Below are 27,893 nucleotides of genomic sequence, written 5' to 3'. Positions count from 1 at the left end.
ACCTTAAAGGAGCAGTGTGTAGGATTTAGTGGCATCTAGCGGTGAAATTGCAGTTTGCAACCATTTGAATATCGCTCACATCACGGTGACACGCTCATATTGACGGTGTCACAGGGAACATGGGGCACTCAGAAACCCCACCCCCACCATCCCCAGCTGAAATCAGTATTCACTGAGGCCTGAAAACAGAGAGGCAGAACATCGAATCAGTCACTGTGAAGAGGAACAGGATACTGTGTATCTTTATTACTGACTCACCAATAACTCACTGACATGTTTTGATTGATCAGAGCTTAGTGTGAGAGATATTATGTAAACGGATGTCTAAATACTTAAGTATTGACTGTTTATTAATACACAGTGTGATATTTATATTTTCATACATGATAGTCGTAAGACTACAGTGGGCTTACATTTAAACGTGTACTTAACATGCACTGGACAGCTTAAAACCTCCATTAAGATATAGATTTAATATAGATTTCCTTTAATAGTTTCCTATAAAATTTTGTGCAGTGTCCCATAGTGCTGTTACTCAGATTCCTATTTCATTTCACGTCATTATTCAGTCTGACATCATGTTCATGTTAGCTCTAACCATCAGTGATGACTGATGTACCTGTCCCGTTGACGTCATTTTCATTAGCTTGGAGCGTGTCTCTTGTTCGTCAAAAAATGTGTCAATTTAAGAGTTGTTGATTCTGTAACTTAAAACAACCTGTACAACTGTGTCCATTTCATCCACATTTTTGTGACCATTTTCTGGCTCTGGCACAGGAAGATGATGTCCCAATTCTTAATCCCACCTACAAAGCTCTGATTTGCTCAGTACTTTTTCCATCCAGGGAAACCATTAATTAAGCCATTCATGAGCACAAAACCAGACCTATTTGAATCACTGATCAGATATGGATGGTTGTAAAAAAATGTGTCTGAAGCGGAAAGTATGAACCAGATTTAAAACAGCCTCTTTTTATCTCCCTCACAAACAATGCAGTTTTTAACAAACAGCAGCACTACAGAGATCCACCTGAGAGAAATGTTCCTGAAACAGAAGCAGCGACAGTTTTATCAGCCCGGAGGCAGAGCAGATCTGCTGCATCACTCTCTTAGTGTGTAGATCATTAACTGAAACTGCTGGGTGCTCTTTGTTTCTGTTGCTCTGCAGTTTACCATCTCGCTATGTTGTTCAGGAGGAGACTGCTCCAGTGTTTTCACTGAGTTACGATCCAACAGCTGATAGAGATCCATTAAAAATGTCTTGATCAGCCTGCATCCCAAATAATAGACATAAACTTGATAAAATGAAAACGCACCTGGCTGTTGAGTCGAGATTGGAATGAATTGTGATGTTTAATCTTTAAAGTGGAAATAATTGATATATTTATAATAACAATGTATCGTGCCAATGAGACAATGAAAGGGGTCCCTCGTAGTGATGGACCTACAGAGAATTATCACCTGAATCTGCAGCTCCCCTCAGCTTTACTGAGCTTTTATAGTGAGTTTCAGCTCATTGTTTAGCTGTCCGGCCTGCAGCTTTACTGTTTTGGTTCACTCTCACCGCTCTCATATATTGTTTATGGCTGCAGTAGGCAGCTGCTTTCAGCAAAAAAGCTCTATAAACTCACTGTACACTACCTGCTCAGCAGACACAGTTAGCGACTACCTGGTGAAGAAAGTGGAACATTTAGCAGCTAAAGGGCCAGATATTTCCCTCAGGAGTTGGTAGAGACTAAAAACAGACTTAAAGAGGAGTGAATATTGGACTTCTGGTGTTTGGGTATTGTCAGAATTGTGCTCTGTAACCACACCCAACAGAGATGAAGCAATCCCACTTGTCACGGATGATTTTAATTGAGCAACATTAATTATGGACTTCATTAGACCATCTGATAACATAAATGTCTTTAATAACGTGATAATAATAATAATTAGTAATTCCTTTTTCTCAAACAAAAACAGGATTGTTGTGCGTTTGATTGAAGTGACGTCTTTCAGGTTTTTGTGATGGTTGATGACAGTATGGTAGTCATTCCCCTCCTTATCATCTTCCTCATCATGTCCTCCTGCAGGGAGCGGTACCAGCTGCGTGAGGCTCGGAGGATCCGGGACCTGGACCGGGTCCTTCTGGGGTACCAGACATACCCTCAAGCACTGACCCTGGTGTTCGATGACCTGCCTGGCCCCGACCTGCTCTGCCACCTCACCATGGACCACTTCGCCGCCGGAGGGGAGGAGGCCCTGACCAGGGGGGGCGGAGCCAGCGGGGGCGCAGAGGGCGAGGTCCAGTGGTGCGTCTTTGTCCCGGGAGCCGACAGCAGAGAGAGGCTGATATCACTCCTCGCTCGCCAGTGGGAGGCGCTGTGCAGCCGGGAGCTTCCTGTGGAGCTCACTGGCTGATTGGTTGACGGACAGATGGATAACTGTTCAGCACCAAGTTGGTCACTGGGAGCTGATTGGCAGGCGGAGTCGTCGTATGACCGGGATAATTTATACACGGATTCAGGGCTTTATTGGCTGTTTAAAGACCTCAATATGCTTCAAACTAAGTAGTTTGTACAAAGCGTTGTCTGACCAAGTCTAAAGTCAAAGCATTTTCTCGCTGCTCTGAATGGTCACACTGGAAAGAAGCTTGTCATCACAGAGAGCGGCGAGACGCGATGAACGATGCACACTTTCAGTCTCTCCTTGAAGGTATTCGTGGTGTTGCACTCGGTTGTTCATATGAAAAGTGACAGAAGTAGTTGTGTGAAGAATGAACAAAGCAAGCTTGAGAGAGAAGTTTAAATCCCGTCTACTTACACACCTCCACCTGACCAATCGTATCATATCGCCGGCATGATATTTGTTTTATTTGATCAGCTGTCTGTGGAGATTACTCTCAGAAAGCACGCCAGAGAAAACAAACAGGGGTGTTGTATCTAAAGTCTCTGCTTGGCACCCTTATTTAAATGAGGTCTTCACTTCAAGAAGACCAATGCAGAGGCCTCAATATGCCTCAAAGGAATTAGTTCATATGACGTGTTGTCCGACCACGACAAAAGTCAAAGTGGTTCTCCCCGTTTTGTATGTCCACACTGGAAAGTGGGGTAAAAGGCCTGCTGTCATAAGCTAGGTTTCCATCCAAATGTAGTGCAAATTGTGACAGAATTTTGAGAAAATCTGCAAAAGAAAATGTGAGTAAATGCTTGTTTCCATCCACTACGGTTATGCGATTATTAGGAGTTGGTTCATCGAGATAAGCAGTAGGTGGCGCCAACTCTCCAGTCGAGTGCCATTATACCATTGCAGAAGAAGATGACTTAATTAAATGAACAGCAGTCAAACCTCAAAGGGTGAAAACACGATGGAAATATGTTTTCTACATATACATAAAAATGCACATGTCAAATGCAAAATGTCGAAGTGGGTGATTGTTGGTTTCGGAAATTTAAAAAAATTGTCAGACACAGCCCCCAATTCTGCTGTTGTTTCAGAAGCTGCTACACGATCTGACAAGCACTTAGTTTGAAGCATACTGGGGCCTTTAGTCCTACTTCTTACAGACTGGAAGGGATGTGGCTCTGACTACACACAGTTTGGTGCCTGCCACAGGAAAAAAATGAGTGTTTGTAGGACTCAATAGACACCAGACTGCCATTACAGACAGTAGGAGCAGCCTGGGACGTCACAGTGCAGATTTACTGATTCGTTGGATGACTTGATTGACAGACAGACAGACAGACAGACAGACAGACACAGACTGGTGTTGCACAGCAGGGGGCGCTCCAGACAGTCCACAGGAGTTCTACTAGACCTTAAAGGAACAGTTTGTCATTTCTGGTAAATCCTCTTGTTCTCTGTCCTCTCCAGAGTCGGATTAGAAGATGTATATCACTGTCATCTCCGTGTTTTCAGTACAAAGATAGGTCCAGGATGTGTCAGCCTAGCTTAGCACAAAGACTGGAACCAGGGGGAATGCTGCTAGCCTAGCTCCATCAAAATAGAAAAAAATCCATCTTCCTACAATTTAATTTAACTGTCTGATTTATTATTATTATTGAGTTATTTATGTACAGTTGCTTTTAAAACAAAAAATCACTTTTGTATATTTCCATTTTTACATTTGTGTTACATTTGTCTGGCTCTGGGTGTGGAGACAAGAGGATATCCCAAAATGTTACTGTTGTTTTAAGTAGAAAGCACACACACACACACACACACACACACACACACACACACACACACACACACACACTGCTGCTCGGCACAATCTGCTCTCTGAACATTTAATTCCTTGCACATTGTAATTGATGAAGCAGTATTATTGAACTGTATATTGTTATTAATATTAATATAATTGTTGCTTTGGTACAGATGGATGTTTTCCATCCTGAAGCAGATTTTGTACTAAACATGAAGCTCCTGATGATATTTCCAACATGAACTCTGAAATGTAATATTTAGTATTATCATTGAGTATTATTTTTTATATTTTCGTTTTATTTTATTTTATTGTATGTTATGTTTTTCGTACATTATTATTATTGACAAATGGGAAGCCAGCCAGTGTTGGACCGCCCCACCCTTCACCACTGTTGTTTACGTTACATGTTGTTGTGTCGTCAAAGGGGAATGCCACTGAATTAAAGTGAAAATGAAAACTCCACATGTAACAACAATTCCTGTTTGGTTTAGCAACAGCAGTTTAGTTCTTTAAATCAAACCAGGAATCATCAGGATTTAACCGCAGTCTGTGCACATTTTAGCTGATGCAACAGTTAAACCAGAAAGCCCGACTGTTGTGTGGTATGTTTCTGTGGAAAACTAAAACTGATTCAGTGATGGACACAGTCACTGCAAATGTCTATTTTCACATTCAGTCTGGAAATCTTATTGTCTTATAAGTGAAAAAAATTGCCAATGGTGTGAGATTATTTCCCATTTCAATACAAATTAAGTTTATTTTCTTTATAGTAGTGCAGTGACTAGCAATTATTATTACAGTGACCTGCCTAACTCTGTCTTGCTTTGTTTAGGCAGACGTTCCGATGACAGTGAGGGGGGCTAACGCAAAAGGCAGGGTCGTCTGTATATATAAAAAATAATATATATATAATGCATAAATAGTTGACCTTGACTTAACTTTTGCTAGCTAGACTACAACGCAGTGTCACCTGGAAAGGCACTGTGGTGGTCAGTCGAATAGGTGCAAGCACACATTCCTTGTAGATTTCTTTGTAACATGAACACAGTATTTCTGTTTACCTTGCGATTGTCACAATGGAAAATGATGAAGGTGTTGTTATAACTTTTCAGAGTCGGAAAATCCTGTTGCATATTATTATAAACCACTGTGCAGTGTTTTTGCGTCTGATAAGCCTTAAAACTCTTGGGTATGTTGGCAGGCGCTGAGACCGAAAACAGCCCTGCATTAAAACGAACAAGGCTCTGTGTTGGTGGGGGCGTGCTGCTTCAGGTAGTGAAAGGCAAGTTTGTTTGTATGGCACTTTTCAACAAGGCAATTCAAAGTACTTTATATATAGAAAGTATTAAAAAACGAAACATAACGCAATAGAAAAAGACATGAATATGGATAGAATTTAAAAAGAGTAAAATAAAAATAAAGCCAAAACAAATAGCAATAGCCAATAGGAAACCAATAGCATTTCCTAAACACTATAAAGACAATATGAAGGAGGATCTTTTGTGTCCTGCACTTCCTTAGCCACCATTGAGGACACTGAGGTCATGTCCTTGAAATGTTTCTGTGAATTTGGAGATTTTAGCAACCTTGGGACATTTTATATTCCGAGAAAACCTTTTTAGCCTGATTCCAGTATTTTCAGACATCATCTTTTTATTTAACTATTCAGTTTAGGACAACAAAGTGAAGGATTCAGAATTTCTCACCCGAAAATATATTTGACAGCATGGAGAGGGCTTTGAAACTGAATTTAGACCTTACTGTTGGGATGTAAAACACTTTTTTGGGGGGTTTGTTTTCCTAACAATTTCCAAGTTTCCTGGAAAGACCTATGTAGTTTGGTATTAATTATTGGGAAAAGTTGATATGGACAAAGTTCTAGTTACAATTTAGTTAGTTGTGAAACATTTATAAGCTCTTATCAGTGGAAACTTGCAGAAAATACAAGGAAACAGCTAACCAAATAACTATATGAAACATCTAAATGATTAACACATTTTTAGAGAATTTTAGAGAGGGGGGGGGGCAGGTTGAGAACCACTTGTTTTCCAGAGGAGACCAAAAAAACCATTTAAAAAAAGAATTAACCAAAAGTTCCCGTCAGCAGTTCAGCGTTCCCACCGCTCAGTGAGGTTTTGATGACTTGGCGGTTCAGCAGCACGAAACACACCGCCACCTTTAAACTCATTCAACTTCCTCTATTTCCTGTCTGTCGGGGGAGCTCATCATGAAATTCAGCTGATTTCCTTTTTAGGGACAGAGATACTGTACCAGAAATGTCTGATAAGCAAAACTGGCTAACTGACCTCTGATTGGCATTCTGTTGTTCCAGTAGGTCAACTGACCAATAGGAAAGAATTTCATCTCCAGGCTCTGCTTTCATGTGAGGAAAAAACTAATTCAGTTGTCCGAAATGTCATCACATGCACAGGTTGGATCCAAACAGGATTTCTGTTTGGAACAGTGACAGTCACTGTGACAAGATGTCATGACGGTGTGTTTTTGAAGAACAAACAGAGTTATCAGTCAGGCTGGGACTCTCCTCTGGAGAACAGTGTTTATCACCTCTGCCAAGCAGGTTATGTGTTTTATCCCATTAGTTTATTAGCAGCATATCTATCAAAATTCTCAACATATTTCCATTCAATTTGGTGGAAAATTCAGCTTTTAGCCATTGAACAGTTGATTCCATTATGATGTGGAATCAGGAATTTTTCAAAGGAAGTATTGCACTTGCTTGAATGAAAACAATCAGCTCATGTATGCTATGATCGTCTATAACTATATATACATTTTGATGCATATTCAGATGCAGATTAAAGTGTTTTTCTGTTACTAAAATAACAAATTTAGAGGATTGTGCTGCCTTGGTGGTCTTATGCGCTTCTGTGAGTGCTTTCTAGTATGAAATGGCAAAACCTAAAGCCTCCATACAAAGTTACTGTTGCAGCAACTAGATCATCAGTAGTCGGAAACATTGTACTACTTGAAAATCAGTTATGACCATCCAGTTTGGTTCAGGTTAGCTAACAGTTTGGTTTAGCAGGTAAAAAGGTTCTGGTTAGTTAACTACACAGTTTAACAGCCAAAACAGTTTGGTACATGTTAGCTAACGTTAACGGCCCTGTTTAGCAGTTTAAGATTTAGTTTGGGTTAGCTAACAGGTCAGATTTTCAGTTAATATTTGGGTCAGGTAACCTAACAGTTCAGTTTACCACCTAATACGCTGGTCCGGTTTATTTAACAGTTCAGTTTAGCAGCTAAAACTCTCTGCAATACACTCTGCAGTACTCTTTTACTTTAAAATACAGAATTGATTTCAAAATATTGCTCACTGTTTACAAATCACTTAATGGTCTAGCTCCTAAATACATCTCTGATCTGCTCACTGCTTACAAACCCTCCAGAACCCTCAGATCATCAGAACCTGGTCTCCTAACTGACCCATGATCAGTACTAAATCTGGTGAAGGTGCATTCAGGTATTTTGGACCCACTCTCTGGAACAAACTGCCAGATGATATAAGATGTACCACAACTGTGTCATCTTTTAAAAGCAAACTTAGGACCTACCTGTTCTCTCAGGACTATGACTAGCTAGTGCTTGACACCCCCCCTCTCTCTATTTATGGGTAAATGTATGTGGGTGTGTTTATGTTGGTGGGTCGGCAGGGGATGGATTTATGGATGTTTTTCTTTTAATATGTATTTCAATATGTATTCATGTCTTATTTTATTTTGTTCACATTTGTTGTATGTGAAGCACATTGAGCTTACATTGTATGAAATGTGCTGTATAAATAAATTTGACTTGACTTTGGTTCAGTTTATTTAACAGTTCAGACTGACAGCTACGGGCTCATCCCTACATATGTTCCCAGGGTCCTATGACAAAGGACTGTAAGTAAGGGCTATCTTCACAGTTCAAAAAGATAGGTGTACTGCATTTAATAAAATTATTGAGTTGGGAGATAACATGCAGATACTAGCATATAAATGTTAATGAATGCTTAACACATGAAGGAGATTAAAGAGAAGAAGAAATTATTATCCCAAATTTTGAGCGTGAAAGGACTTTGTTTATTGTTTCCGGATGAAACAGATTAATTCAGCTTTAGTTCCATTGCACATTTTTCACCATAGTTTAAGAACCACTGATGAAGTTGAAACATTAAAGTGTAGTGTATGTATTTATGGTACTGTGAGGTGTTTCAAATATTCTGCTGAATCCAGTTAAAGTCTCCTTTGATAAACAGTCGGAGAAGAAAGACACCAGGGAACGCCAGACAGATGTGACTGATAGTAAATCCTTTCTCACTTCCTCTTATCGTTCATGGTTTTTCTTGTCTGTTCGGCTGTTTTCCGGCTAGAGTGCTGATTGGAGGCATTTGTTGAGGTTGAGACAGTCATCGGGACATGGGCCGAGAGACATCCACGACCTCTGGCTCAGGCCCCTCCCTCTCTACTCTCGGATTCATGTTTTTCTGACTTTCTCAGGAGTCAGCAGTGAGTGACAGTGTCACTTGGTGCCGTTATGTAACAGTCAACTATAACAATTATCATGGCGTCCTTCACACAATGTTTTAATTCTTTTTATGTATTTTTCTTGTTTTAATCAGGCAGTCTCAAGGCATCACAGACACAAGGACACATCACAGAAGTTGGAACAAAGTTCATCCAGAGTAATACGCAATGTCAGTCAGTCAGCAGCACGCAGGGACAGATATCATTTAACCTTTGATAAAACATAAACATATAAGTTTGTGAGCAAGAAACCGCTTTGCAGTCTCATTCTGTAATGCGTGTGGTAGCTCTGTAGTAGTGTTTGGGGCACTGAATTGAGCTTTGTGTGGTCCAACAGTAACCCTTCTGTACTCTCATCATAAATGTGTAAAATACAGACTTCATGTAAAACTGTCAGCATTTTACCTCTTTTAAAGGCCTTATCATTACAGCAGGGCCACCAAATTCCACCTGGGTTTTTGATTTTGTATGGTTTTTAGCTGCGTGGCTTTATGGATGGCAATGTTGGTCTATCTGTCTTTCAGTCCACCACTTTGGTCCAGACTGAAATATCTCTACAACTATCAGAAGGATTGCAATGAAATTTTGTCCAGACATTCATGGTTCCCAGACGATGAATCCTAATGACTTTAGTGATCTCCTGACTTTTCCTCTAGCGCCACCCTGAGGTTGACATTTTGGGTTCTGATCGAAATGTCTTGAGAACTATAGGATGGATTGCCATTACATTTGGTACAGACGTTAATGTCCCCCTCAAAATAATTGTAACAAATTCGGTGATCCCTTAACTTTTCCACTAGCACCATTGTCAGGACAAAATTGTAATATGGCCAATTCCTGCAAAACTAATGACATTCCCAGCAGCCTCAGATGTACTTTTTTTCTGCTAATTAGCAAATGTTAGCATGCTAACACGCTAAACTAAGACAGTAAAGATGGTGGGCTGGATGTAGGCGAATATGCATTGGGTGCCGTTTCGATACATTCGCATGGCTATTTCTGTGTGCGTTACCCATAACACTCTTCTCTGCGAAGGATCGCGGAGATGTTTACTTGCATATTCAGAAAAGCATAATTCAAGCTTTAGTCTCGTTAGGATTTTAATTCTGTAGGACAAGGACTGTCAAAAATTTCTCTTTATATAGTAAATTAAGTAAATGTTCGCAATGTCCTAATGAAAAATGATCTCAATTGGCCACATGGGCATCAGTATTGTAATATAAAATGTATGGTTAAATGACATTTTATGCCTTTTCAAGGCCATAACTTCAACAACCATCAGATTAATTTCTGACTTTATGTTATGATTTATTTTAAACTGATTTAAATAGCAATATTTTTCCTGAAGGTGTGTTCAGAATGAATGTGAAGCAAATGTTAAAGGCAGCACGAATGAATATAAAGTCAATGCAGAGACAAGGGTAGATGCTAATTTCCCCTCGGTGGCACGAATTGTGGCAAAGACGTGACTGTGCGAGTTGAGGGAAATTAGCTGAAAATAATAGAAGTGGAATTCTTGGTGAGTTGTGAGATCTGAGTCTGAACTGCAAAACACACACCAGTCAGTGCATATGTTGCTAGCCAGCTACAGTTAATGTTTATAAAGTTGGTGCATCGGCTGTCTGGGGCAAGTAAAAATAGACTGATGCAACAGTTTAACAGCAAAATCAAATCACCATCACTGAAATTTTGGTGAAAATCGGTAAAAGTTTATGGCTGGAAGGTTGCTGGTTAAAATCTCCCAACTGTGTCTGGAAATCTGGCAGGGAAAAATCTACTGCTGAAGAGTCCTGCAGCGGTTCATTGTCTGCCTGCTTCCTGCTATTGTTCGGTCTGCTTGCTATTTGACCTTTGACCCTCTCTGGTCAGACTCTCCTTGCTGCATCTGTCATGTGTTCATCAAGTCAAACTAAATTAAAACAGGAAAGAAACTCAGCTTTCACATTTGGTTCTTTTAATTCTGAGAAGCAAACACAGGAGTTGTGTCAGCTGACCAGGAAATCTGTCAAAATCACACCGCCCCACTGGGACGACCAAACTTCCTGTCAGGAAGAGAGAGGATTTCTCTCAACCTCTCTCTCTCTTTTCAGACAGACCTCAGAGTTAGAGGCCAGAATATTATAATATTACCTGCTATTACGATTATTTAGTAGTAGTAGTAGTAGTCAATATATCCACTTTATTTGAATCATCAAATATCATTTCCAATGTCTCAAAAGGTTTACAACAGCAACAGTTCCTTACCAGCCCAAACTCTACAAATACAAAGAACAGCTCTTTAACAAACACCTGAGCATGTAAAGAAGAGAGATCCCCTGTCCTCAGACAACCTGATGTACAGTAGGAGACCTCGAAAGGGAAAAGGGAAAATACAAAAGATGAACAAATAAATGTAGTAAAAATCCGATATTAAATAATCCAGCAATTATAACTTGAATCCAGGGTTATAATAAATCCAAAGCTATGTAATAAATCCAATAAAAACTACTACAATAAGCCTAAGAAACTTGTCAAATGAATAGTTTATATCTTAGAAATATACCATTTCTTAATGGTATATTTCTAAGAAGTTCTCAAAACAGTTTGATAAAAGTGATTAAACCCAAAGATCAGTGTGTTTTCTATGACTTGGTACAGCTGTTCCTCCAGGATCATATTTCTAACTGAACTTTCTGCAGTGTCATTTTGTTTTTGTAATAAACTGATTGCACTGTTACAAAAAGTGCTACAAAAAAGTAGCAGTCTGCGGTCTGTTAGTCTGACGGTAACTACTGCTGCAAAGGTGGAAGGTAACTGAGTACTTTTACACAAGTACTGTACATAGATACAGTTTTGAGGTTCTGAAAGCTTTGAAGAATTTACTCAAACTGTAGAGGAGCATGTAATCCCTCAACTGATCTTATTTGATCTTGTTGATTGTTTAATTTGATTTTAGAGTCCTGTAGAAGTAAAACTCTCCAGTATTTCATAAGAAAAGAGCCTACATTTGATAAAAAGTCAGAAAAATAATGATAATTTTGTGTGGCTGAGATTCTTTTTCTTCCTCTTCCCTTATTTGTTAATTATCTCATGACTGCTCAGGCTGGGTTGGGAACCAGTGGTCTTTAGGTACTGTAATCCATGTACAATAGTCACCAGAGAGTCCAGAGCTCTTGAAGTTTGTAGAGGGAGAGAAGGAAGTGATGTGTGTTACAACATGTATACTTTTGCTGCCACAGTATACTGCTGTTACTTTTGCTAGAACAGTGCTACAACAGCTACTGTTGCTGCATTACTAGTACTAATATTTCTACTACTAGTACTGCTGCTGTTACTACCAGGGGAGTAGTAGGAGGAGATGACCTCTGCTGGGAGGTTCCTACTTTGCCAATTTCTGTTGTTGTTTTTTTCTTTCTCTTCCTAGATTAGAGAGGAAAAGACGTGACGCCAGCAGTCGCTCCAGCTTCTCTGGCTGCTCTCTACCTCGCGGGAAACTGAGCTGAGAGTTAATTTGTTAGTTGTTATTTGTTTCTTAGTTCCTACATAACAGGGATTGTTGCCTTCAGGCTGAAAAGGAGCAAAGAATACTGCTGATAATCCCAACATTGCCTGGATCCACACTGTAGTTTGTATTTTTGTATTTTAAGCACTTATATTTTTCCAGAGGTGATTTTTCAGTTTTTGAGTCTATTAACGGCTAGTTTCTTTCAGTTTTCCTACACCTACTTATTGCTGCTGGAATTCAAGTCTATTGTTTTCTAATAGTTTTGTTTTTTTCTGCACAGAGGATGTTCTTATCTATGTTTTTCCTGCAGTTAGTAGAGCAGGTTGTGTTTTAAGTTCAGACTAGATGTGAGAGGAGAAAACTGATGTGAAGATCCAACGCTGCCTGAATTTCTACTGATTTTTTTCTGCTGACTGAGGAGGACGCTGGGTTGGTGGATTTATTCACCCCCCCTTGGATGTGACACTTTGAGCCATGCTGCTGCTGCTTCTGCTGCTGCTCTGCCTGCAAACGTCACTGCAGGAACAGGTAACACACCTCCAACTCCGTTACACTGAGATACTGTATCACCTGTTTATTCCCTTTAGATCTCTAAATTATAAGTGCACTGCTTTACTCTGATAAATACACTACTCATTGTTTTTCTTCTGGAGCTTGATCTCACAGAATATTTTTGTACGTTTGTACAGAATCGAATGGCGTTTTAGGCCACAGAACGAAGGAAAAGTTGTGGATCATGTGGTCTCTGCCAAAGCTACTGTTAGTAGTACAGTACTAGTAACAGTACTAGTACAGTCCTGACAAAAACCCTAACTTAATGGAACCTTAAAAGACTACTCCAGCAATTCATTATTGTACTTTTGGAAAGTTGGGGGACTCACAAGAGACAGATTAAATAATGAATGGTCAGAATCAAAGCAGCAGAGGCTGAGATCTTCTGACTTTTAGTCTCTAGAATGGATCAAATTTCAAGAAGACTAAAAGTCTACATTCATGCTAGCGGCTCTGTGAGGCTGTCCTTAGACACAACGGTGCTTTGAGCTAAACGTTTATATCAGCATGTTAACATGCTAATGTTTAGCAGGTAATAGTTACCTGGTTCATCATCTTAGCATGCTAGCATTTGCTAATTAGCACAACACAAAGTACAGCTGAAGTTGATGGGAAAGTCATTAGTTTTGCAGCTATTTGATCATAAACCTTTTGGGCAGATTTTTACCTGATGGTGGCGCTAGACGAAGATCCAGAGGATCGCCAAAGAATTGACAATGTATCCCTTAGGTACCTTGAATATCTCCACCAAATTTCATGGCAATTCATCCTATAGTTGTCAAAATATTTCACTGGTGGCGCTAGAGGAAAGGTCAGGGGATCACCAAATTCCGAGGGCTTCATCCTCTGGGGACCTTGAATGTGTGTAAAACATTTCACGGCAATCCATCCAATAGTTGAGGTTTTTCAGTCTGGATCAAAGTGGTTAACTGGCCGCCCACCTGACATTGCCGTCCATAGAGCCACAGCACTGGCGCGGCTAAAAACATTGGATCCTATATCAACTCTCCGGTGTCTCTGCACTAGACTCTCCCTTCCAGCACCACAGTCAGAAATAGAGAGAGGACACTTGAACCTGGTTAACATCCATTAAAACTAGGTGTTGTAGAAAATAAAATGAAGCCTGGTGCAGCAGCTGCATGGTCTATTTCTCGCTATTGATTTATTCAGAAACTGATTTCGGTGGACAGTCAAGAAGAAAATTGACAGCATCTCCAGAATAGTAGCCATGTTTTTCAAGTTTGAAATTCAGACCAGTGACAACAGGGATCATGTTGCAGTCTGAATACAGGACAGAGCTGTCTATCAACTGTTGTTCAACCTTATTTAATCTGTCTTCAGCTGATTTGCCCACACAGATCAGAGTAAAAACTAGGGCTTTACTGCATCATGTTGTTATCATGTCAGTTCGATCAGATGCATCTGTACCGTAGTTTACCACCTGGAGTGCATCTGTATCGCTTCGCCCTCATTCATGCCTGCACATCGATTTTATATGTCAATAATGCTGCCTCTAAATTTTCCTTGTATTTGTAAAGCACATACAGATCTAACCCGGAGTCAGCCCTCGGCAGATTTCCAAGCAGAGTAGTTGTGGGCAGGTATTCCTCACCTGGACAAAACTTAACGCTGATATTCGTCCCTTTCAGTTAAGGACTCACAGTATCCTCTGCCATTTCTAAAGGGAAAATCCACAATACAACAGAATTTACATTGTGGAAAAGTATCTCCAAAATCTGAGATCATCAGAGCATCAAGATTCAAACTGACGACACCATCAGGTGACGCTTTTTAGATTTGGTCTGCATACATTGAGATGGTTTGTTTTGTTATACATTCTGATCACAATGAGTTTGGTGTAAATCTTTCAGGTGTGAATCAGAAACGTGTCCATATCCCAGTAAAACCAGCGTGGCTGCTGTTGTAGAATCCCAGTGCCATTATTTGCTGTCTGCGTAGCTGCCCGCTCACTACTAAAACCTTTAAGTTCCACCTCAAAAGCCACTTTTTTGGGGGGTTATCTGTATGTGTGTTATATATAAGTGTTGCTTGTTCTTACACAGCCTTTTGAAAGCCTTTGAAAATTATTCTTCACTTTGGTCAACTTGTGTTGTTAGTAAATGTGTTTTATCCAGTGGTGAAAAGTATGATAGTATATTTTTGCACATAGGCGGGCGCATTCATGAACCTCCCACCGAAAGCCACGGTGTAATTCGAACACTGGCTACTATCTCTGGTACTATTACCACCTCCAGCAATACCACAACTGCTCCTAACAGTGGTGGCAGTGGAAGTTTTAGTAGAAGCTGTTGCTTATTACAACCCGGGCTGTACTGAGACCGACGGTACCATCTGGCGTCAGAACAACAGGTTTCTAAACGTATAAAGATAAATGTTAAGAAATATAGAGAGAAAGTGGTATCAGATTGTAATATTGGTCGTGCAGTCATAGATTTGCTCTGCTCCCTCAGACTGCTCCTCCTGGTCGGTGTGATATCTCACAGGGGGTGGACGTGCACACCGTCTGCACTTCCTGTGCCGCCATCGCCACCAGCAGCTGCCCCCACGGCTTCAGCAGAGTGAGCACGACCAACTGCAGGTACGTACCAGGTTACATACCCACAGTTCTTCAAAGCAGTGCATGATTGTTTTCACCTCTAACACACACACAAACCTTAGCTTCATGAGTGTCATAGATGTAGTTAACTGTGGCTTTGTAGTAGTAGTATGTGCTGTGACTGAAGCAGCTTCTTCACCTCGTGTTCACCGTGTGCTGCAGTTACGTGGTGCAGATCGGCGGCAGGGACGTGATGCTGGATGGATGTCAGCACATCTGTTTGAAGAGGTTCATGGAGCCACATTGTTGCCCACAGTACTGGGGACCTCTGTGTCTCCGTAAGACACACACACACACACACACACACACACACACACACACATACATACATAGAGTACATCCACATTAACGCTGCATTCAGGCTGACAACAGCATTGCATGAAAAAAACGTTGGCCCCTCATTCATTAAGTCGGACGACAGTGTTGGTTCAGCCACAGAAGGCAAAGGCAGAAAAATTTGTCGGTAAAAAAGTTGAACCTGCTCAACTTTTGTCGCAACACAATTTGACATCATCTTGCAACATACTGCACCGGTCAGTCAAATACGTGCAAAGTCCCACTCCTGGTAGATTACTTTGTTAAACATGAAGGTGTAATTCTACTGTTCACCTGTTAGATCATGGACATGGAGAAAAAAATGATTGTCACTGTGATAACTTTACAGAGTTGTAAAATCCTTGCTGAGAATATATCAGTCTTAAAATTTTATTTAATTTGAACAGAACTGTGGATAATTAATCATAGAATTACATTTATTCTTATTTTCTGCTGATATTTCTAAATATTCACTGGACTATGTGGCAATATTTTTAGTAGGAAAACAATTCCTCTTAAAAGTAGACAAACAGATGAGCACACACACGCTAAAAATCCTGGGATCCCACAGGACCCGATTTTGGCAAGAATTCCCAGGACATACTGGGATCTCATTTCACCGTATTCGACACTACCGTGCTGTGTTTTGGTGTCTGATAAGCATTCGATTCGGCCCTCCATCCACACTAAGACAGCATTTTTCTCACCCAAAAAAAAAAGAGGATGAATCTGAAAACACAGGCCGCAAGTTTTAGTGCTGATGAGGAAAAGTGAGCTTTTGGAAAACAGTTATGTGGGCTACAGTACGCCTGGTCGGAGCTGTGTGTTAGGAAGACAACTTTCTGTCTTCTCCAACCCTCCCTGCGATCACTTATTCACAGTGTCAGTATAGCCAATCACAGGTGTTGTTATTAACCTGTATTTATGTTTATTTAAGTAACTAACCAACTAACAGGCATACATCTCATTTACACAGGACACCACACAAGAGTCAGGACCCTGAGTTTTTGTTGTTGCTAGGCAACCACATTATCAAAAAGCAATCAGCTGTCAGCCAGAGTTTTCTGAAGAGAGAGGAAATTTACTTTTTTTAAAAAAAAAAAGCTGAGTGGAGCTGAGGTGTGACGAGCAAGCAGCAATCACCACTACTGGGTCAAGGCACCTGTCAGTCAACCAATCACGTTCCTACAGATACAGCGCCCCTTAATATTTGAAGAGGTACTGCGCACTTAAACTGTTATTTGAAAGGTGTAAACTAAATGTTATGGCTGTCCTGTGATGAAACACATCAGTGCTGGTGTTAATATTGACATTCTTACCAAATGTATGAATTCATGGATTTAAAATGGCCCTCCTCCCCCTGCCTTTGACTGAGAGTCTGTGAAACAGCGGTCATTTTCAAATCATGCAGCTCCAGATGCATCATTCACTGGACCGCTAGTTATATATATATATATATATATATATATATATATATATATATATATATATATATTGTAAACACTTTCTAGTTAAATGGAAGGCGGGGCTGGCTGTTCTGTTTTTCTGTAGTTTTCTGATTGGTTGTTTCATTTATCGTCATCTTTTTACGCCAATCATGCACCGCTGTGCGCACGCCGGACAGAACACCTCTAAGTTTCTGTCTCAGGTAGAAAAAAGTAACGTCGGCTTAATTGGGACTTTCTCTCGCCTTTGTTGTCACCTGCGTGTGTACGACAATAAGTAAGTGATAGCTTCTTTCTGTTAATAGAGGGAGAGCTTGTTAATGAGCAGTTCATGGAATAAGGCGCTGTTTGCTTGTTTAACGCTGATCTGAATCAGTGTTTTTGCTACTTGACGCTACTTTCAGCGGTGAATTTATGTGAATTGGTTGGCTGTTAAATCTCCTGATTGCATTAAACTACCGTGACTCGCGGTGAACGATGAGGCAAAAAGTTATAGCCGCTGCTGTGCAGGTGTTACCAATTTAAAGTAATTAGTGAAGTAAAGTACCCCAGTCCAGTAAAAGCCACCTCTCTACTAATACAAATAATAGATACTAGAGCTCAACATTTTACAGTGAAATGACTGACTTTGTATTCTTCCAATAAAAAGAATTTCGACCATTTCATTCATTGCAGATTGAGAGTTTCTGGAGATGTGGTAATTAGAGGAACTGAAACTGAAGTTTTTTTTAGAAGCACATAGGAGCAGCACCACATTTTCACCATGTGACTGCTGCAGATAGATGACATGAGTTGTTGATGCATCCCCTCCCTTTATTGTCTTTCTCTTTCTTTCTTTCTTCTATGCTGCAGAGCTGAGGTTAACCCCATCTCCCAATCTGACATGCCTCAGAACTGATATTGGACAGTTTGACACACATTGAGACCAAGATCTTATTTGATCATCTCACACAGTGTGACATGACATGTGTCACAGGTAGTGCTGGAGAAAGGATTTGTTGTTACATTTAGGTGAATTAATTACCACTTAGCCTGACCGCTATACAATCTACTAACAGGCCACAACATAAACTAAGTGCCTGCAGTTGCCGACGCCAGAGAAGCGATGTGGAGCTCCCGACGGGGTGGTGGGAGCGGGGCCTGATGTCTTCTGGTCTGTTGCCAAACCATTCACTACCGAGGAGTTGTTTTGTTGAGACTGTTATGGCAATGAATAATAATAACCTGAAGACTTTGGAGTGGCCTAGTCAAACTCCTGACCTGAATCCTATTGAGATGCTGTGGCATGACCTTAAAAAGGCAGTTCATGCTCGAAAACCCTCCAATGTGGCTGAATTACAACAATTCTGCAAAGATGAGTGGGCCAAAATTTCTCCACAGCGCTGTAAAAGACTCATTGCAAGTTATTGCAAATGCTTGATTGCAGTTGTTGCTGCTAAGGGTGGCCCATCCAGTTATTAGGTTTAGGGGACAATCACTTTTTCACACAGGGCCATGTAGGTTTGTAGGTTTGTTTTCCCTAAATATAACAACCTTCATTTAAAAACTGCAATTTGTGTTTACTTGTGTTTATCTTTGACTAATATTTAAATTTGTTTGATGATCTGAAACATTTAAGTGTGACAAACATGCAAAAAATAAGAAATCAGGAAGGGGGCAAACACTTTTGCACACCACTGTATATGCAGACAGAAACTAAACCAAAATACTTCAGCAATAAAGGTTATTATTATTCATTGCCATGACAGTCTCAACAAAACAACTCCTCGCTATATCTGCAGCATTCTCTTGCGTTTGTGTTTCCTTCCTCCTCTTCTGTCTCTTCCTCCTGGCATGTGCCCTCTAACCAATCAATAGTACAAATCACAACCATGTGACAGTAACACATGAACCTGCATGATTGCTGTTTTTGGCACAAGAGCCTTAAACAGAAGCAAAATGGAACAGTGATCCTGTCTAATCACCTGTCTGTCTGCCTGTAGCCTGTCCCAGCTGGTCAGGGAAGATCTGTAACTTCCATGGAACCTGTCTGGATGGAGAGCTTGGCAACGGGACCTGCGTCTGTGATGTCAGTATCCTGTCTATGACTATCCTACCTGTTTGCCAAAGAGTTCAGCGATCAATATCACTTATGTATTTATAGGGGACAACTAAAAACATTGACTTAAATGACATTGAGAGAATTGACCACCGCTCAATGTTAGCCTGTGTCTCTGACAGGAGTTTTGGATGTGTTTTGGTGTTTGGGTGGGGAGGGGACACTGGGGAAGTTGTTGGTTTGTTTGTTTTTTATCTCATTTAGATTGTTGATGTCTTGGTAATATTGCAAAATAATAATTACAAATCATAAAAAAAACTTTCTCTATTTAGGATGGTTTCTCGGGCTTTGCCTGTCAGGAGTGTAAAAATGAAAACTTTTTTGGAGAAAAGTGTGATAAAGGTAGGCTCTCTTACCTCTCTGGTAAAAATGTTGTCATGTGTTAGAGAAAGAAAAATGCAGAAACTAAAAAAACACATTCAAATTGGAAGACTAGTGTATGTTTAACAGCTGTAAGAATGACCCACAGTTTGAAAAACTGCACTCTGTCTGTGTGTCTGTCTGAACAGTGTGTGACTGTGAACATGGAGTGTGTAATAAAGGTCCAGAGGGTGACGGACAGTGTTTGTGTCAGCCACCGTACACCGGAAAGCGCTGTGACCAAGGTAAGAGCATGACATGCTGGATTTCACTGTATTAGATTACATAAACCATATTAAGCAATATTAGAATATATAACTACATATTGTTAGGATAAAATAGATTATTAAATCATTCACAAATACTCACTGGGTATCCTTCTATTTTTTGATACCTTGATAGAAGTGGGTGGGACACGATGAATTGATGGGTTTGTCGGCCCAAAATATACAGGGGAAAAGAAACCTGAAACTAAATGAATGCTATTTTCAGCATTTACATCAACCTAGCAAAAAAACACACTACGCTGAAATTTCCACTGTAACAGTGGTATATATCCAACTGTGTCTTTTCTTTTGGAATACATTTACACCCTTAATCAGTATGAAGTATGGATTAAATTATTTTCTTCCCATGAAAAACATGCAGAGGAGGTTGCAGTAGCTTTTTCAGTAGTGTCTGCAGGTCCCGAAAAATTATTGAAAGTTAGATAGTTCTCTTCTAGTCGCTCTAATAGTTTTCATCTTGTCATCTGGGTGTCAGTTAGTCAAATATGAGTTGACACATATTGCATTTATTGCTCCAGTTCATTTTTACTGTCTGTCTGTATGATGTTTAATTGTTGCCCACAGTGAGCTGCTGTTGTGTCTGTGTTGTTGGCAGTGAGTACCAGGTGCAGTAACTGCAGCCCCTATTCGTACTGTAAAGGAGAGGGAGACGCCGCCGAATGTGAATGTTTGCCTGGACACAGGAAGACGCCACAGGGCAAATGCCCAAGTAAACACACAACTCAACAGTCATCTCAGATTTCTCTTGTTTCATTTGATCCCAACTTTGAGTTTAAGCTGTCGGTCCGTTGGTCTAATTTGTGTTTGCATGCTAATATTAGCATTCAGCTCAAAGCAGAGCTGAGGCTGACAAAGTTCTTATATATAGTATATAGAGCTGAGAATAGCGAGCTGAGTCTGAGATGTCCTAAAACTGCCACCGTACAGAGGATACGCTCTTTTGATTTATATAGCAACATGACCTTTCCTCTGGCTCCACCCTCAGGACAAACTTTAAATTTTTTCCCCACTGTTAGTTTCGTTTATTTTTCGTCCATCCAACAATGTTATTTCTGTGTAATGAACATTACAGTCTCCCAGGGCTGCTAGTGAAGTTACAGCTGTTTAGTCTTGTTTTATCAGTGATTCATATCTGATACTGCATTATGTTGTGTTATCCCTAGAAATACAGTAGGTCTAGATCTGGAACCAGAACTACAACTAAAACAAGGTTTCTCTCTTCTTTCTAAGTCTTTCTTGCTCTCTAGAACTAGAATCTGGACTAGAACCAGAATTGGAACCAGGTCTTTTCTCACTAGAACGAGAACAGAGTCTCCCTTTGGCTGTTTAGATACAGTGCTATGATCAGGACGAGAACTAAAAACAGGTCTAAAATAATAGTTTGTCTCTAGAACTTGAACCAGGGCTAGAACAAGACCTTGACCCAGAATGAATTCCTCCGTGTCACACTCTGTTTCTTGCCCACTAGAAGCAGGACTAGTACTAGGGCTAATTCCTGTTTTTATTTTTATTTCAATGAACAAGAGTGTTTTGTGAATGTTTTGGGGTTTTTTTCATTATGAGGATAAAAAAATCCTAGAGTCTGGACTGAGTTAGATCTTCATTTTCTTGTTCAGGTATTTGCTCAGCAAGGGACTGTGACGTCAACGCCCAGTGCTCCTCACAGGGGTCAAAGATCAGCTGTGTCTGTAAGCCCGGCTACCAGGGTGATGGCAAGATCTGTGTACCCAAAAACCCTTGCTCTGAGAACAACGGAGGGTGTCCCACCAATTCCACCATATGTGTCTTCAAAGGACCCGACAAGGTGAGGACGCCTCCAGAGCCAGGACCAGAACCAGGTTGAGAGCCAGGTCTAGAACAAGACTTGTCCTTGACTGGAACCAGGACTAGAATGACCATCAGTACCAGAACCAACAAGACAGAGAGTTGATGTCAGAACAGAAATTCATGAGTCGGTATTGAGTCCAGAATCTAACCAGAGCTAAATCCTGAAACTGTGTTTAACCTCACTCTGTCTTTGTCTGTCTGTCTCTCAGTCCAGCTGCGAGTGTATGTTCGGTATGTCCCCTGTAGGTGGCAACCCTGAGTTTGGTTGTCAGCTGGTCTCTGCCTGCTCAGCGGACACCTGTGACCCCACAGCTATCTGTCAAACTGAACTGGATGGACAACCCAGGTCAGACACGCAAACGCTTCTGTCTGTCTTTTGCTCTCTAGAACTAGAGCTAGATCCAGGTCTGGACACAACTAGAGTAGAACTAGACAAGGACTAGAACCAGAAGTGGACACAGAGCCAGTTTCTTTGTCATTCTTTGTTTGTCGCTCTTGCTCTCTAGCACTAGAACCATATGTGGAACCAGCACTAGAACCAGGTTTCTTTCTGTTGCTCTCTAGAACTAGACCTAGAACTAGGACTAGAGCCAACTGCAACTAGATCTATAACAAAGTCTCTATTCCTGGCTCTCTTTTGCTTTCTAGATCTAGAACTAGCACCAAGACTAGAACAAGAATTAGGTCTAAAAATAGAGCTTGACAGCAACTAGAACTAGAAGTAGACCAAGAGCTAGTTTTATTCTTTGTCTGCCTCTCTCTGTCTTGCTCTCTAGCATTAAAACCATATCTAAAACCAGAACTAGAATCAGGTTTCTCTCTGTCTCGCTGTTTCTCTCTAGAACTAGAACTAGCACCAGGTCGAAAACCAGAACCAGGTCTAGAATAAGACCTAGACTCAGAAAGAATTCCTCTTCTCTGTGTCTGTTTCTTTCCCCCTAGAACTAGACCAGATCCAGTTGTAAACCCAGATCCAGTTTCTATATAGCTGTCTGTCTCTCGCTCTCTACAACTAGAATCAAGTCTAGAAGCAGGGCTAGAATCAGGTTCTAGAACCAGACCTAGAATCAGGTTACTCTCTGTCTCTCTGTTGATCGCTGCAACTAGAACAAGGTTCAGGCCAAAACCCAGAACCTGGTATAGAATAAGACCTGAACTCAGAGGTATAAATAATAATAAATAATGGATCATTTTATCTGCTTCTTTGTCACTAGAACTAGAACCAGGACTAGACCCACAAACAGAAGTAGACCCAGAGCCAATTGCTTTTTCTTTCTTTGTTATTAAAACCAGGTTTCTGTCTTTATTAATCTCTAAATCTAGAACTAGAACTTGGATCAGAACTAGCACCAAGGCCAGAACTAGATTCACGTCTAAAATAAGATCTAGAACTAGACAAGGACTAGAACCAGAACCAGATGTAGATTAAGGGCCAGGGGCCGGTTGCACAAAGCACCTTGAGTTTTCTCAAGGTAAAGTAAAGTATTACACTTTAATTTGCTTAATTTGTCCTTAGCTGAGGAACTTACTTAAGGGTGTTGCACAGAATCCCTGAAGAGCTTTCTTTATTTGAGGACAAACGTTGAGGCATTTACTGCATTGAAAGAGATTTTACAGCAGTAAATTTCTACAGTTTCCATGGAGACCGTTTGCTTGAACTGGCGCTTGTTAGACTGTTATCGCCTCCTTTTATCGTCTCACAAAGTTGGCCTATAGATAGTGCTCTCATCCAGTGTCCGAGCATCACGGGAACTGCCAGGCCATTGTGCTACAACGTTGGTTATTTTATTTTCATGATTGCAAACTGACTGGACATTGATTGAATGTTGGGTTTTTTCTGTTAACAAATTGATCTTCACTGTATGGGCGCTTGAATCCTGATGTGGGCCCCGTCTATCACCCCGCACACCGGCAACATTAAAGGAGTGCGCCGCTCTCTCATACTCATACTGTTTTGACTGGAACTTCACCACGGTGTTCAGCAGAAGGGAAAGGGCATTTGAAACTCTGGGAATGACGCGGCACACCGTTGACCTGTGGACATGAAATACCTCGCCTATTACTGACTGGAAAGATCCTGTAGCATAAAACCGTAGAGCAATCATTAATTGCTAAGGGGCTGGAAGAGCACAGCAGCGGAAAGTAGAGCTATCTCAGGTCTAGAACTAGGACTAGAAGAAAAACAGCTGATGTCAGACACAGTTTTTCTCTCTGTCTTTGACTCTTTGTTAGTTTTTGTGTGAATGTGTGTGTATTGTAGTTTCATTAGTCATCCCCCCTCTCTCAGGTGTGTGTGTGAGGCGGGTCAGATTGGTGACGGCCAGCGTTGTTATGGTAACCTGATGGAGCAACTGATAGAGCTGGACAAGAGTGGAAGCCAGAGAGAAAATCTGACCGGAGCCGTTGCCCTGTTTGGTAAAAGAACCACAAATACACTGTTTAAAAATGTTTGTTATGCTAAACTGTATTATACTATTTCAGTGGTGTGAATCACTGGCTAAACAAAAATCCAATTCAATTTGATTCAAGTTGGTGATACGATTCAAGACCAATTATTATTTTTCCTTCTGGATTTTATCTTGGAAACAATTAGGGCCAAAACTGTATATTCATTATATAAACAATAACAATAATGTGAATCTATCAAGATTCTCATACAAGGTGAAAAATAGACCACAGAATTATGTGTTTAACAATATTGTAAATTAAGAGACAAGTCATTTTTCTAATTGTCTCCCTACTTGTTGTTGCTGCTATGTTTTACCTTTGCTGGCACCTTTGACCTTTGGTATATTTGTATTTGTTTACAATTTACAGAAACACTTGACTTGTATATAGATATTGTATGCTGTTGGTCATTGTTGCTTTTTCTATATATATAATATCACATCTTTGTTCAGCTTTGTTGTCCTTGTTTTTAGCTGTATGTCTATATCTATCTCTTTTCTATTGGAATTGTGTGTAACGTTGAAAGGCAATGAATGTATGTGTACACATACATGGGCAATAAAGCTGATTCTGATATGTATTTGTTTTTCAGAGAGAGGCTGTTTACAGCTGCTGAGTCACAACGGACCCTTCACAGCTTTCATCCCTCTGCTGAAAACACCTCTGACTGTAGGTCACCTGTCTGTCTGTCTGTCTGTCTGTCTGACCATTTCAAGGTTTTCTTTTAATGATCTCCTCAATGTTCCTCAGCACAGAAACGCAGGAGTCTCCTGCATATTGTAACCATACTATAGATTTATTCATATTTATTCATAGTCATTTTGGTGAATGGCTCTAAAGAGGTGTGAATCAGAGCTGTTTCAAATTCAGAACAGTTGGGAACAAAACCCATCACCATAGTTGGCAGATTCATCCCAATCTGATCCAGAATGTGAAAGTGTAGAAACCTGATAAGACATTCAGCAGTGTAATCTTTAGCCTCAGCTTGCCGTAAGTGGCGCACTCAACAGCTCTGTGAAGCTCTGTGATTGGATGTTTCTTACTTAAATGCACCTTGGGAGTCGTAGTTGTCTTCTCTCCTTCAGTTTTTATGTCCACAGGCTCCTTGTACCTGTAACTTTTTTTTATCAAAGGACATAGGAGATATTTTTGTACACAGTGGTCAGTCACCTAACATTTGTCCATAAGAAAATGAACGACACTGTTACTGCAAGTTCCCTGTATGCTCAAAATAACTTCTCACACTTCATAGCTCTATTGTTTTGTCTGAGGTGTTGCTCCCCCTTGCTGTAGGACACATGCATCAACTGCTTTGCACCTCTGATGCCTTGCTGTGTAGCAGGTTTCCTTTGAAAATAACTGACATCCTGCTGCTTCTTGTTTATAGCTGCATGTCTGGACGTACCGTAATGTTTACCTAAGACTTGCTAGAGTTGTAGCTAGGCTTAAATCATCAAACATAATGAAACAGTGTCAGCAGATAAAACAAAGAATGTTAGATGATAACGTCTATAAATTATACTCCTCTCTCGTCACCTTGTACCTTCCCGATCTCTCTCTCACACACACACACACACACACACACACACACACACACACACACACACACACACACACACACACACACACATAAACTCTCAGCTCGGCCTGAAAACAGAGACAACTAGTGACAGATTTTCAGTACAAACTAGAACAAACCAGAGTGTGTGGCCTCTGGGCACGCACACATACACACACGCACATTGACATAATGCTTTCCCTAGCCCCTAACCTTAACCATCACAACTAAATGCCTAACCTTAACCCTAACCCTAACCATAACCTAATTGTAACCTGTACCCTAAAACCAAGTCTTAACCTTCAAAAAGCAGTCTCTACCTGTGGGGACAAAAACTGAGGTCCCAATGGGTTAGTGTGCATTCAGGTTAAAGTCCCCACCGGGATATAAAGACATGAAACACACAGACACCCTGACTGTGAAATCTGAGGTAACCATAGAAACCTGAGTTGGAAATTTAAAATTTTAGATATTTAAAGCAAGAATTCAAACGATTTTTTTAGTGCAATTCAAAACAGTAAGACACTAAATGGAACCTCCCCATAAAAACGTAAGTGTGGACTTGAGTTCAGACTTAAAAGGTTTCCATCTCATCAAAATTAATGAAGACTTGTGACTTAACATTGACTCAGTAGTTCTGGTTATGCTGCAGGGCTGAACTGCACTGGATCAAACAAAACTGCTAAATACTGAAGTAAACCAAATCTTTTTCAGTTAACTTGCACAAATAAGCGAACTGTGTTTTATTCTATCTGTGCAACGATGCTAAAAAAGAAGAATCTAGTGAAAGTTACCCATATGGGCGACCTTGTACCTGGCGGAGGTAGCACACCTGAGCAAGAAAACGCTAGAGGCAATGAGCGCCCCAGTACAAGCCGTGCTGAAATAATGAGCAGCATTAAGGAGATGGAAGATCAAGTTACCAACTAAATTGAGGCGGTTTTGTCGGCTGTTTGAGAAGTTAAACAACAAATCACTGAAGCCGAGGAACACATCTCAGGTGCAGAGGACAAAATTAATCAACTCAAAATGTGTGCAAAATTACTGCAGTCACAAGTGGATGAAATGGAGTGTCGGAGTCGTAGAAATAAGACTGGTAGGCCTCCCTGAGAAAGAAGAGGGTCAGGATGTATGTGCCTTCTTGCAAAGCTGGCTTCCCAAAGCTCTAAGTAAGGATCTTGCCCACTAATAACTGAGAGGAAGGGAACGTGATATACATAGACAAAAACATCAGTTTCTTTCCAGGTCTGTCTGTTGAGACCCACAAGAAGCAACAAAGTTAAAATGAAGTGCACCAGGTGCTGCGTGATAAAGGCATCATAAAGCACAAAATCCTGTTCTCGGCTCGACTTCTGGTTACGCATGGAGACTGATACTGACTGACACCTGCAACAAATAATCTAAAAATGTAAACCTGTCTTTCTTGAATTCAGAATGGTCGACATAAATGTAAAGTATACATATTATTGAACACAGGTATATGGAAATATATGAAATCAAATGGAAAATCATCTAAAATGTAACATGAACATTAGTAAAGCTCTATAAACCTTTTAATAATTTTCCTGAAGTGAAAAACTGCATGGAAAGTCTGAACTTGTGACTTTTCACTTGGATGAACTCTGTTTGATTCGGCTGCTGCAGGACAAGTTCTTGCCTATTAATTCACAGTTTTGATATGATACAAGTTTTAGAAAGAGGGGCGAGAGGGGTTATTAAACTAAATCATAAATGCATTCCTTTCTAGCTCCAGAACGTAATCAAAGGTTAGGGTAAGTGTGCGTGTGTGTGTGTGTGTGTGTGTGTAAAAAGCATCAAATCAAAATCTGGCTTTTTATCTACTTTGTGTACAACTCTGCTTCTGACTGGTTTACAGACATAACTGCAAAAATCAGTTAGTACTTTTCGACAGCCTCATGACTTGAAACTCTCCAAGCCCAAATAATCTCAGCTGCTCAGAGACAGAGCAGACATTACTGACTGGTTGTACTTTTATGGCAGTAGACAATGATTTAGTCAAACCTCTGCTGTGGGAAAGGAAATCAAAGACGAAGCCAACTGATACAAAAAATATTCATGTAGTGAAAGTGACAAAAACAGAAAATGTTCCTTTCAACAGACCAAATACAAAACCAGGCAGTGCTAATGACCACATCAGGACCCCACCCTTTTGCGATAATCAAAGACCCA

General features: G+C 40.4%; 2 protein-coding genes across 5 annotated transcripts in view; both read left to right on the top strand.

The window, feature by feature from the left end:
- Nucleotides 1-4,651, top strand: part of nisch (nischarin) — a 34,341-nt gene extending 29,690 nt beyond the window's left edge. For both annotated transcript variants that reach the window (XM_044220512.1, XM_044220522.1), the window contains one exon: nucleotides 2,076-4,651. In XM_044220512.1, coding sequence (XP_044076447.1) covers nucleotides 2,076-2,403 — 328 coding nt within the window. In that variant the 3' untranslated portion in view covers nucleotides 2,404-4,651. The remainder of the gene's footprint in view (nucleotides 1-2,075) is intronic.
- A 7,463-nt stretch (nucleotides 4,652-12,114) lies between these two features.
- Nucleotides 12,115-27,893, top strand: part of stab1 (stabilin 1) — a 100,584-nt gene continuing 84,805 nt past the window's right edge. Inside the window, exons 1-11 of one of the 3 annotated variants that reach the window (XM_044165532.1) lie at nucleotides 12,115-12,724; nucleotides 15,220-15,347; nucleotides 15,528-15,643; nucleotides 19,108-19,193; nucleotides 19,496-19,565; nucleotides 19,733-19,828; nucleotides 20,466-20,579; nucleotides 21,487-21,674; nucleotides 21,907-22,043; nucleotides 23,985-24,112; nucleotides 24,738-24,814. In XM_044165532.1, the coding sequence (XP_044021467.1) occupies nucleotides 12,671-12,724; nucleotides 15,220-15,347; nucleotides 15,528-15,643; nucleotides 19,108-19,193; nucleotides 19,496-19,565; nucleotides 19,733-19,828; nucleotides 20,466-20,579; nucleotides 21,487-21,674; nucleotides 21,907-22,043; nucleotides 23,985-24,112; nucleotides 24,738-24,814 (1,194 nt within the window). In that variant the 5' untranslated portion in view covers nucleotides 12,115-12,670. Of the gene's footprint in view, nucleotides 12,725-14,985; nucleotides 15,119-15,219; nucleotides 15,348-15,527; nucleotides 15,644-19,107; nucleotides 19,194-19,495; nucleotides 19,566-19,732; nucleotides 19,829-20,465; nucleotides 20,580-21,486; nucleotides 21,675-21,906; nucleotides 22,044-23,984; nucleotides 24,113-24,737; nucleotides 24,815-27,893 lie in introns of those variants that run through there. The other 2 variants (XM_044165522.1, XM_044165540.1) reach the window with 2 other exon arrangements.

Source organism: Siniperca chuatsi, linkage group LG2 (genome assembly GCF_020085105.1).
Source record: "Siniperca chuatsi isolate FFG_IHB_CAS linkage group LG2, ASM2008510v1, whole genome shotgun sequence".
In the NCBI taxonomy this organism is placed as follows: domain Eukaryota; kingdom Metazoa; phylum Chordata; class Actinopteri; order Centrarchiformes; family Sinipercidae; genus Siniperca; species Siniperca chuatsi.
The sequence above is the reverse complement of the archived record's forward strand: the minus strand, read 5'-3'. Positions and strand labels throughout refer to the sequence as shown.